Source organism: Sinohyriopsis cumingii, unplaced genomic scaffold, assembly GCF_028554795.1.
Source record: "Sinohyriopsis cumingii isolate HCF-2022 unplaced genomic scaffold, ASM2855479v2 utg002028l, whole genome shotgun sequence".
Taxonomy (NCBI): domain Eukaryota; kingdom Metazoa; phylum Mollusca; class Bivalvia; order Unionida; family Unionidae; genus Sinohyriopsis; species Sinohyriopsis cumingii.
In genome coordinates, this window is record NW_028316110.1 from 530,548 (window position 1) to 543,602 (window position 13,055).

The 13,055-nt window shown below is 34.2% G+C and overlaps 1 protein-coding gene across 3 annotated transcripts in view; it reads left to right on the forward strand.

The window, feature by feature from the left end:
• The window catches only part of LOC149771215 (uncharacterized), a 67,522-nt gene extending 62,689 nt beyond the window's left edge, over window positions 1-4,833 (forward strand). For all 3 annotated transcript variants that reach the window (XM_089948709.1, XM_089948711.1, XM_089948712.1), the window contains one exon: window positions 712-4,833. In XM_089948709.1, the coding sequence (XP_089804835.1) occupies window positions 712-1,076 (365 nt within the window). In that variant the 3' untranslated portion in view covers window positions 1,077-4,833. The remainder of the gene's footprint in view (window positions 1-711) is intronic.
• The last annotated feature ends 8,222 nt before the right edge of the window (window positions 4,834-13,055 follow it).

Consider the following 13,055-nt stretch of genomic DNA (forward strand, 5'->3'; position numbering starts at 1 on the left):
TGTCTTTGACTGATTTATCAGAATAAATAAATAACACAGTCATTCATATTTCATGTTTAGACAACTCATTATCAATCGACAATTTGTTTCACGTTTTTATTTATTTTTTATGGAGAACGCCAGCAATAAAGTGAAAAATATTGCTTGACGTTGAGAAAAGCAAATCATTTCTTTTTCTCAGACACCATTTGCCGCTGTTTTTTGAAACTTAGAGTATATAGCATCGATCAGGTGCACATATATAATATACCAATAAGTCCATTCCACGTTTTAAAAAAAACCCCCAAAACATGAAAATTCCGTTTATCCCTCAAGAAAAGACATCAACGTACAGAGTTTGATTCCGTTCCATTAAAACAGAACGAGCACATCTGTCAATATTACATTAAACGTTTTCTGCCATGAAAGAGTGTTACTGATATAAGCTTTAAATGAGACATTCTCCAGCAGATACTCAAATTAGGTTTGCATAGAAAGATTTTGTATTCCGACTGTAAATGGAAGATAACAGAGTCCATACTTTAACCATCCATGTCGTGTTCATGTTTAGTTACCAATGCAACGCAAATGTACTGCTAAATATTTATAATGCTTGCCTTGAATTGTGTATTTCCATATATGTTGAATTTTCTGCATATGGTAGCACTTTGGTGTTTGGATGCATGGGTCCACAGCACAACTAACACATAATATATGTTTTTGTTGTTTTAGATGACAAGAACACAGATAGTTCAGACATTCTAAACACGGAAGAGTCACCAATATACGAAAATTGTCGGATTGAAGAACCAATGTATGCAAATGCTTTAAGTAGAGAAACTGACGACGGTATCGCCGATACAGAGATCGTTCGACGTTCAAAGACTGTAAAGTGCCCAATCCACCGTCCTAGCACACAACCAGAAATAGCAAATGTTCCTGAACTGGACGAAAAATTAAACAAGACTTCGACATACCCGAAAACAGTGAGAAAAAAGCAAAACCAACGCAAGGACTTTAATTCAGCGGCAAAGTATGAAGACGGTGACAGTGCTGTTGATCTGACTTACACTATGCACGAGAAAATAACAGCCTAAAACATTATTTGGACATTTTCTTCCATCTCATTAGCATTAAGAGCCATAAAATTACTATAGTAAAAAGAGGCAACCTCTGAAAACAATATCAAAATGAAACAAAGACCTTTTCCCGTTTAGCAATACGTGCAGTGACCAGCCTGTTTGTTCAAGAGAAAGCCAAATTTTGTGGATATTTTTTCATACACGAGGGTTTGATGTTGTACCTAAGCACTGTATGTCGAGATCAGAAATGTATCCGTTTTGTCATTATGCATCTCCTGAATTTCAAAGCAAGGCAAAAAGACGAGATTGTATGACGTACTGATACAAAATAAAATAGAAATTAAAATCAAAGCTTACTATAAAATAACATTTTCAATGAGCACACTGGAGTGCTGTAACAACTTTTTAAACAAAGATACCTTGTTTGTTTCTAGGAGATATCGCAATGAACACCTCCTCCAAGACTTATTACTCTCTTTTCCAATTTGTAAACTGAACATAATCAAAATCACACTAGTCTTGCACGTCATTTTATCTCTGCCAGTAATGTAAATACATTTATCAGGGTAAACTCCATATCAAACACAACCTTCGGTATTCAGCTGTAATAAATGTGGTGAAATCATTCATTTTCTAATGTTTTCTTCCAGTGTATGAGGTAGATTTCGCCTTTTCTTCCACAATAGTCTTGTCCTGTGTGCTACAATGATTAGCTTTTATTAAAGAAACATATATCACATTTAACATATTTTTAGAAAATTCACACTCTACGGACTTCATACATGTTTAGCCAAACAGCCTAAACAAGTATTTTCAATAATGTTACTGTGTAGATTGTGAGTCGACCCATGTCATTTATGCTATGTAAAGTGTGAATTAACTGCGAAGTGAAAGACTCTCACGGTTATGAATGATCATCATCTTCTGTCATGAAGTTTATTTTATATACACTGCTTTAGTCTTTTACTCAGCACAATATGTCTTCCAATAGGATGCTTAGAGATAGTATAACATATATTAAACACCACTGTATCAATTGCATCCCACTCCACTGATAGTATTGAAGATACAAAGATATAAATTGTTGTTAATATAGTGATGGATCTATATTATAAATAAAGTATTTGTATTAATCAATTAATAAACCATGGCAGTGCAATATGTTACGATTGAATTTAATTATTTCTTGTAAAATAGAAATTTAAATATTGGCTGAATGGTCGCTTTAGGAAAAGATGTTGTGACGTGATCACGTTACATCCGGATATCCACCATACAAATCAACAATCAATATTGTAACAGTAAACCTGACCATGACGTTGCGAAGGTATTGAAGAACGATGCGATTAATCAGAACAGCACAATTACAATGTGATTTTGCTAACATCATCATTATTATCAACGTCATAGCAATCATCATTATAATGATGTTGCTGAGGCAATAAATATAATGTAAAGGACCTATCATTTACTTTTCCGATGGCGCGATGTTTTTGGAGAAACAAATGCGACCCTCAAATATGTTTAAAAAGTACTCTTGCTCTGATGTGTAAAATCTAAATCCATCAAATTTTGTTGGACATTTTTTAATCTTGAGATTAAGGAGGAGATTAATAAGGCTGTCACTAACTATCGGTAATTTTGTGTACACGTATTCCTTTTATGGAGATTACCAATGTATTATAATAATATGGAAACAATACATGCCATTCATACCAATTGGTCTGGTGATTTAAAAATGGTTCACTTAATATGTGACAGTTTCTTTGCAAGCTATCTGAAGATTTGAAAAGTGTTCGTTGGCTTTATGGGTTAATCGTTGAGGCAGAAGAACAAGGAGATTCATTTTAATTCCAAAAAGAGGAAGCTTAAATCTTATAACAACTCTACTAGTTGAACTGGCATGTGGCAACACAATCTCAGTACAAATTTTGCTCTAAATTATTGTTGGTAAACTGTTTTAATCCCCATTCTCAAAATGTCTGAAGCAGACAAGACATTGCAACTCTTAAACTGACACGACATTTGCGCTGGTATATACGATCATCCTTTCCCACACAGTTTTGTCTCTTCATCAGAGATACACTGAACATTAAAAACAAAACACCCTCGAAAGCCTGTAATATTTTTTATCGAAATGCATCTAGATAGACTCACCATTGTGTATATTGTAACGTATAGATATAGCTTCTCTCGCAAGACTGATCAGATTGTACCTTTGGTGGAGATCCGGATGTAGCGTGATATATACATTTTTCTAAAGCGTCTATACTCCTGGTACGTGTTGACTCATTTTAATGCTCATATATAAGTGAGCCAGTCTGTCCTATTTAATTGGGGACAGATAACAAGTTGGAGCGTGAGAAAGGTGGTATAACGGTACCAATTGTACAACCCCAGGTGGGCGGAGCTTAATGTGTAGGGAACATTGTATTAAGAAATAAACTACAACACTAGCTGTGATTGGTGCATTATGTAAGAGTTGCACGTTCTGTTAGGCTTAAACAAGTTAAGCCTCTTGGCAACATGTAAGATTATGTTAATTCATATCTAGATCATATTTTCTATTTTTTATGATTTTTTTTTTAAATGTGGTACACATGGCTGAAAATGTGACTGTTGTGACTAGATAAATCGTACCCCGTCTAGTTCCAGCAGAGTCGTCTCTCTTAAATGCAATGGAGTACCTGGTTTTGTCCTTGTCAAATTGTAAGTCGACCTTCTACTACATTCCTGTCTAAATCAGATACAGATAATGCATATGACCTCAGATCATAATTAGTTTTACTACATTTTGAAGTATAATCATTAAACATATAACTGACAGACCTCGATCGCTTTTTGCTACACATTAGCTCACGTTAGTTCAATCGATCTTGCAAGGTTTCGTCAAAGGTTGACTGGTTCTTTTTTGTGCACTACAAATGGAAACAAAATGCATTAGAAGATGTAACCACAAATAGTCTACATGACCATGAAAACATGGATAATTACATTCTACTGTTTCATTAAACAGCAGCAAATGGAACTTCCTATACAATTTCATAAAGTTTTAAGTGTACTCTTTCATAATTATTACAATAAGTAATTTCGCCACATAAGTAAGTGGCACACATACCATGCCATCAAGGCACTATTCCTTCGGAATATCGGAATATCTCTTTGATTTTGGTCGAAGTCGAGCGGTAGGTAGCGTAAATATGGTCTGAGACTATATCTGGCGTGAAACAATGTTTTAGCTTTGTAGTAGAAATGTCTTGTTTACATGTATGTTTGCTTACTAATACGAAGGATAACATATTCGCCCCTGCTCAGGGACCGTTCTGGGTGAAGTTTGATACATTCGAGATATAATGAAGGCAGACGTAAACATAGTGTATTTGCATCACCGGGAATTATATTTCATTCACTAAAGGCATGCAACCATCCCATTTGTTGTAAATTCTCAATTTTACCATTTTTCCTTGCAAACTTTAAAACGTTTTTTAAGTGCTACGTTAGCACAACGTAAATGTATTAAAGCGTTGGTTTTGAATTACTCTTTTATACTTAGCAGGAAATTGTACAATGTATAGTGTTACATATTGAGCTGTCTTTGCTAGAAATGTATATCATGTAATTAGGAAAATGAAGCAACACTTGGAGTCGATTTTTGTGCAAAGATGGTAAACATTGTTTGTGATTATAATATGCTTATTCTTACTGTGAAAGTCTTTCGCTACCAACTTTATGCTCTATAATGATCAATTTTGAAATAAAATTCTTAATACTTTGGAAGTTATACACCTTGAGTTTTCGGCTTTATGACCTAACATTCGGAACATTCATAAAAATTCATGCGAATTAATTTGTGTATTATTCAGAAATATTGCTCTCCTACAAGATCTCAAGTCTTATCTTGCACCACGTTTGATTAATTATTTATTTGATCATTTACAGAAATGAATATTTAATAATACATTGAATCTAGGAAATTGTGCATGCGGGCCTTATTTAAGTGTTATTTACGTTCTAGAATAGGTGGAATAATTCCATATTTGTTTCAATATAATTGTAGATTATGAATATTGTTTTAATTTAATACAGCAAACTGCATCTGCACCTCTGATAGTTGTCTTCTCTGCGCTACAGTATCGAACTGATCACGTGCCACAACAATACAAAAATATAACATATATTCAGAATTCAGTCCATGGTGTGACACCTAAAAAATCACTGTGTCAAAGCGAAAGTCAAAATGTTAGAGCCACACAAAAGTTTTAATCGGGGGACTTTTAACCGGACAAAACGTTTTATTGGAATTGTACTGAAAAGACAACTTTCATGGACATTTTTCAGAAAGGACAATGCATCACCACAATCAGCATTCCCTATTACCTCATTTTGCCTCATATTTACAACCGAATCAGATGCATTTAGAATCCAATCAGTTAAAGTAGATTAATGTTTGCCTCATTTGTCGTTCAGCAGACCTAAAGTTTCAAGACCACTTTAATCAATATCGAATTAATTTAGGAAAAATGTGCAAAGCTTCTATAACCTTATGGAATATAATTTGAATGATTCCGGCTTTGTTAAAGAAAACGTTAAAGCGCTTAAATTGCATTCAGTATATATTAAATATGCATGTAAGTATCACACACACACACACACACACACGCCATAGCTCAAACCTACAATTACATAAAACACAATGTACGAAAGTAGGTTTATAGCCTAGTTGATCACGAAAAAGTGCTAGAAAGTTCGTAATAACGATCCCTTTGGCGTTTATGTGTGTGTCAGCTATATTTTGATACGTCCGTCCACATTCTTAATTAAAGGAAATGTTGAAATGTTTTAGATGAAGCTGAATGATCTTGTTGTTGAACTTCGTGAATGGCGGGCTCTGGAAAAAGGGGTTATATTGCTCTTAAAATAAGATTGTGAATCATCTTGATTAATGAATGCGTATCTACCATGCTAAGCGTGCTATACATTCATTGTTATCTGTTTTACAACAAAGACTGTAGTCACATTATAATAAATATTGATTTTTGAAACCATATTACAAAGAGATCGAAGAGAGAGAGAGAGAGAATAATCATTTCTGATAGTCTTCCGAGTGGAATATGTTTGACAAAGGTACTCAAAAACCTACACAGTAAAATAATAGAAACCGACGTAATTAATTTTATGAGAGAGAGAGAGAGAGAGTTGTCCTTTATTAGCGTCTTCCAACGGAAAATGATGTTTTACACAATCCACACTCTAACTGCTTAACTCTCTAGATAATACCTCCCCTCGACCCTCCAGCCACCTGTTCCAATCGACCGGATATCCTCTTCCCGTAAGTGGATAGATGTTTCTTCAACGGCGTAGTAGTGCATCGTTCCTGTGTCAATTGGTTTCTTGTGCATACTAAAAGGGCATTAATGAAATGAGCTCGAAAATAATCAAATTAAATTCACTAAAGAAATAATGGAAGAAATCATTCATGAAACAAAGAATAACCTTGAAAAGACCTCATAGCTTAGTTCTGCTTAGTCCAAATACAATTACGAAATTAATTCTTTTGGCGGCCCGCGCTCATACAAAAAATAAGTTTCACTAATAAGCGAAGAACGAAGTAAACTTACTAAATTAGGAATGTCAAAAAACGAAACAACCAAAGCAGAAGTACATAAGATAAATTAGATGATATAATTGGCTGGTTCTAGCTGCGTAAAAGACAAAGAACACCTTGATACATACAGAGTCAATGGTAGTATACCAGGCATACGATGAAGAAACCAATGACAAACAGTTTCAGCTCAGATACAGGGCTGGAAAACGATGAAGAAAAACCAGGAGGCAAAAGGTAAGAAATCCTCGATAATACATAACATGCAAGCCACTGTTAGATGACTATAGCTGAACAAGAAGAACAATTTAGATAGAAACAAAATAATATATGAAGAAAAAAGTCATAAAAAATGAAATAACGAAATAAATGCAAGATTAGCACATTCGGAAGATACTAAGATTAGAGTCAGACAATATAAACATAATAAGTAATGAAAAAGAAGCAACTTCAGGCGATTAGCAGAAAATGGAAGAAATATTAGAATATCGAGCAGATTGTGACTCAAACCAGTCAACTCGAATGCAATGCTAAGTACCATAGCTGCCAAAGGTCTGGATTATAATCAGAAATGGACAGCAACAAAAATACGCCATGCTAACGACCGGAAACAGGAACGAAATACCTGCAGCAGAGAGCCAATGGTCCAAAACGACGTTAATGAATTCAGGATAACAAACTTTATATAACATCTTTGATACTTTGGCATCTTAGTAATATGAATGCATAAAAACAAGCAGTACTACAACGAGGATAACCAAATTTACCAATACTCAACTTATAAAAGACAAGGAAATAGGTCCATAGTTCGTTTGTAGTCTGCAATGTTGAAACTCTGATTGGTACCAAAAATAAAAACCCACAGTGAACCAACGCTCTTCATTCCTCTACTGACGCTTTAACATTCGCATATTTAACTTTACTTTTATTTTTTAAATTTTAAACAAAAAGATAATCATACTAAATAAGTACTGATTTTATCACATATACTACAATTTGATGCTTCAAGTAATATTCAGAGCAGCATTGCTACAGATTTACATGTTAATGGTGTATGTGTGGAAGTTACTTTGAAGTACCAACTCCCATAGAGCTCTTACATACTCAGCAGCCTTCAAATATATATATATATATATATATATATATATATATATATATATATATATATATATATATATATATATATATATATATATAAAGGCAGTATCTGAAAGAATGATAAGTACTTCATATGTCGTGAATACGTAATTATAATTTAGATATCATATAGGTTTTTTTATTATGGTTGCACAATCGCTGGAAGTGCAATGATACTAATGTTAAATGGGTGGATAGAATTATTACGTGGAATAAATATCCATCCTCATATTTATTGGTTAAGTTACAGTTGTGTCCTTTTAATTATAATGTAAATTTACAGTGGTTACCTTTGCATTGTAAATACATTTACAGAGGTTACCTTCTAATTTATGCAGTAAAGTTCATTTATAGTGGTTATATTTAAAATATGGGGTAAATTTCGTTTACAGTGGTTATCTTTTAATTATAAAGTCCCTTTACATTGTTTACATTTTAATTAGAAAGTACATTTACAGTGGTTATCATTTAATCGTAAGGTAATGCAAATTTAGAGTGGTTACCTTTGCATCAGAAAGTACATTTACAGTGGTTTCCGTTTAATCGTAAATTACATTTAGACTGGGTACCGTTTAATAATAAAGTACATGTACAGTGGCTACTGTGTAATCAAAGAGTCCATTTACGGTGATAACTATCTGGAAAATGCTGATACATTAGCATCCGTCTAATGTTGGAATTCAAGGTGAGTTTCATTCATCAATTTATTTTCATTTGTATTTTCTATAATTATGTATCATTCCGCAGCAAAGTGCAAGATTGTCTACGGAGAAAGAATAATAATTATAAACGCTAGTTTAATTATTGTAGAACGTGGAATAAAATATACAAAGGGGCATTGATTGCACACAATATTTCACTTCTATCTGCGTGGATCCGAGTCTCGGACTTGGCTAATGTGGCTACGTGGAAAAAGCTTGCCAGGAATCAATTAATAAATTTTAATCCGAAGTTCTAGAATTTACCATGTAGTAGGAAATACAAACATATAAAAGATCAGGAAGACAATATAAAGCTGCCTTACGTACCCTCACTTAACTCAGCTTGAAAAATGTAAGCCTGATCAATATTTCAAACACCAAGCAACAACTTATTGATAAAATCAGATCTCACAAAAATCTCAATGTACTGAAGTTGTGTTGCAGTGCAATTTCGCTGTGTATAATCTAGTTTTAGAACCCATGAATAGCTGATTTAATTCGGATTTGCTGAAGTAAGAATGTATATTTTGATGAATTCAAGATCCAAAAACTGATGTATATTATTTGCCATTATTTTTACCAGGTAAAGATGACATGCTTATTCCTTGTAACGTGCATGCTCTTTGCAGAGACCCCAGCTGTCTTATGACCAATAAGGCATATATCGCTATCCTGAACCCGAAACGCTGTATCAAGACGTGCTTGTATCAAATTCTAAGCAACTGGTGTGTGACAGGCTATATATAAGACTTCTTCGTCATCTTGGCTTGTTGGCTGTGAGGACCTAACTTATATTCAAAACCCTTCCGTTTCATTTTTTCTCAAATTTAGAACTTTGACTTACAAAATGGTATATGTTTGGAGATATTCGATAGCACTTGGCGTCAGTAATCTTTTCTATGTTACTCCCATATACCCCCAGAGAGCACTGGTCATAGTAAGAACCATTCCATTTTCGAAAAGTTACGAACATTTCTCCTAAATAAATGTTTAATTTATGAGAATGGTATTTTCAATACTGCGTCTCTCACGTTTGTTGTACATATTCATTTGTTTGCGTCTTTGAAAATTTTCATATCATATGTGACTGAGTAAACTCGTCCACATTGTTTACTTTATCATCTCTACTTTCAAATAGACAAAACAGCGTCTTTAGTTAATCCACAAACAAATTTAATAAACCAAGACCCAAAGCGTCTACCACATGAGTGTACATGTTTTGTTTACAAAGTAGTTACTAATGCACTTTACGTTTTTTTTATTTTTGGACGCTCGTTTCGTGCGGTGTTAAGGTGTTCAGTATTCCCAAATACTGGGTCGGATATACGTTTTAACATTTGTATTATAATTGTTATCATCTAACACGAAGACCACTTTATGCTATCAGACTAGCAATTATATATTTTTCTTTTCCTTTTTCTGATATGGGAACACCAGCCAACTCTGTTAGGTCTTGATTTGCAGCCTGATTTATTATTCTACTGACATATGAAGGCATAACCTAAGTGCTGCGTAATTTTACTGGCTGTGGTTTGCTTTGTACTAATCGAGCTAATCTTTCTATAATTGCCGAGAATGCTTTACCAGCAACATCAACAACAGCACCAATACCTGTATCGCGAACAACATCAATAACTTTCCTTCCTAATTGTTTTGCAATCGGTATTGCTTTTGGGGCTATCCTTCTGAATAAACCTTGAATAACAACACCGAGTCCGTCTCCTTAAATCGCTTTGTAAGTTGGTAATCGTGAGTTTACTACTTTGATACTTACAGGCCCACACTGAGCAGCCTGTTTAATCATTTTTAAATTATATGCTGATTAATTAATTGTTTCAGTCGCTGTGATAATCTTCGACAAATATCAGATATTTCATTAATAATTTCTGGAGAATTATTTCCTGCGCGTTTTCCTCCGATCCGAATTTCTAATCTATCTACGAAGGAAACGATGTTGTTAGGACAAGTATTCTAGAGCTTTTAATTTAATATCAGAACCGCTCTCAGCAAAATATACCACAGGAATATAATATTCAAGTGATAGTTTTCCAATATATTCAGGTTTTAAATATACTTTTCTTTGACTATATTCACCGCAGCAACTCTTATCAGCAAAGTAGTTAAGAGCGTCATCAGTAAAACTATCTTTATAGATACATGTTTTTCTTTTTCTTCTTCTGTTGTTGTTCTATTTGTTGCTGCGGTGGAGGAAGCTGATACGAAGGTTCTTGCTTAGGAGGTTGTGGTTTTTGTTTTGGCCGAGAAATTCGTGAAGGAGATTGTGGTCGTTTTTGTTCTTGTTTTATTGTTACTGCGGTGGAAGAAGCTGATATGAAGGTTCTTGCTGTTTTTGTCGCTTTATTTGCTGAGGCGGAGGAAGTTGTTTTATTTACTGCCTCAATCAAAAAGTCTTTTTATTTCATTAACAATACTTTTTTATAGATCAATATATATATTTTTTTATAATAATTGCGATATAACCACTTGAAGAAATTATCATCACTTACAGTATCAGGATCAGGTTTTAATATTTAGACTTTTCAAAAATAGCTTTCAGTGTCACACGAGGTACAATATCTACTTCAAAAATTTTAATCAACTCAATATTTTCTGTTTTTACTTCAGGCTGAGGTGCAAGATCTTTTTTATTTCACTAATATCCTCAAGTATTGCTTCACCTACAGAAGGAGGCTGAGCAGCAGCTATTTCAGTTGGAAGATCTCGTAAAATCTTTTTTGTTTATTTAGTTCTTTTTGTTATCTTTTCAGTTTGCTCAGCAGTTTGTTTTACTGCTGGAAGAATACCTTCAGTAGCTTCTCAACTCTTTCAGTAACTTTTGTAATAGGTTTAAATAATTGTTCTGTACCTTCTGCATATTCAATTTGTAATTCCTGGACATTCTTGACGTTTTTGTTTGAGAGCATCACGAACGGGAAGAAATTTTCTAATTGCTTCTAATCTTTCTCGAGCTAATTTATCTGTATAAGATTGCGTACCCAGTGTATTTATTGATATAATAATGATCTAAGTATAGCAGCAGAGAGGGTGCGACCTCAATGAAATCATCGGTGGGTAAACAAAAATACACACCCAAATTTAGAAAAACACTAACGACGAAAAATAAAGTAACAAAAAACTAACCCAATTAGAGAAACTATCGGTAAAGTTAGAGGCTTTGGTTTAGCAGTAGTAACCCTATATTTTTTATTTTTTTTCGTATAAGGTCCTAGTTTTCAAAATGATGTTTCAGCAAAAGGTCTGTTCACCCTCTCAGCAGCAGGGAGGGCGAACAGACCTAGGGGTGCCGACAAAAATAAAACCTTCCAGAGAAATCTAATCCGGAGAAAGGTTCTATTTACCGAATAAAGGCTTCCTGGAAGAGTTACATCGTTATTGACCCTCAATCCAGAAATAAAACCTTGGTTCGAAGATATTGCTGCAGAATAATATGTTCATGATTTTTTTTTGTTTTTTGATTACATTTTGTCGACCGACTATCGGTGGGCGCCCTCCCTGCTGCTGTCGTGTCTAAATGGAATTTTAAGATTTTAATTTCAAGATAAACAATGAAAATAAAATAACATAGATGTTGGAGAATCACTCAGTTCGAAAATAGCACGTGAGCGATTAAAAGCAATAGAAGAGTATTTGCCAGTGCAAAAGGAAGTCAAAAAGAAAATACAAGCCATCAAAAGAGCAAAGGAAGGATTCGCTGAGACAACGCAGGAATTATTCAAACCAGTGACCAAAGCAACAGAAAGGGCCTTCATAGGCGACATAAAAGATCCTGAGGCGGCGAAAGAGGCAGCAAAGGAAGGAATGCTACCTTTGCTGAAAAGAATTGAAAAAACCACTGCCAAGATCCGTACCGTTGACAAATTCAAAGATGATAGCGCAACAAGAATAAAAACGATTGCAAATGTTAATATACTTGCTAGATTCGCCTTTACCTCATTTGATCATCGAAAAAATATTTTAAAACCTGAATATGCTAATAACGTTGCTGGTCGTGACCGGTGGTATAAATGGATCTATTATGTGTATCGTAATATCAATAAAATTGACTCTGAGTATAATACCTATCTTGATGTGATAGAAGGATTCGGAAAAGCACCTCGATCTGTAACACAACCTCAATCTGTAAAGATACCTATGCCGCACGAAATATTTACCGAAGATACTCTTCAAGAGATAAATTGATTGAGATAGCTAAAAAATATAAAGAGATAGATAAATATGTTAAACCTGAATACGCCAAAAGGATCTCACAAGCTGATTGGTCCCTCATATTATATTTTGCTTCCAAGAGAGCAGTAACGGATCGAAACGATCCGGATTATTTAAAATTCCTTAAGGAATTACAACCTAAACCTAGGCAGGTAAAACTATCCGAGGTCGGTCCATGGATGTTCAAGCCTGAGGCTATTAAGCTTTTAAGAGATCGTAAAAGAATCACTGAGATCGCTGCTCACGACTACAATGAAAGAGATAAATATCTGGCGCAGGGTTATATTGATCAAGTAAAAGAATCTGAATGGACTCCAGCGTTATATT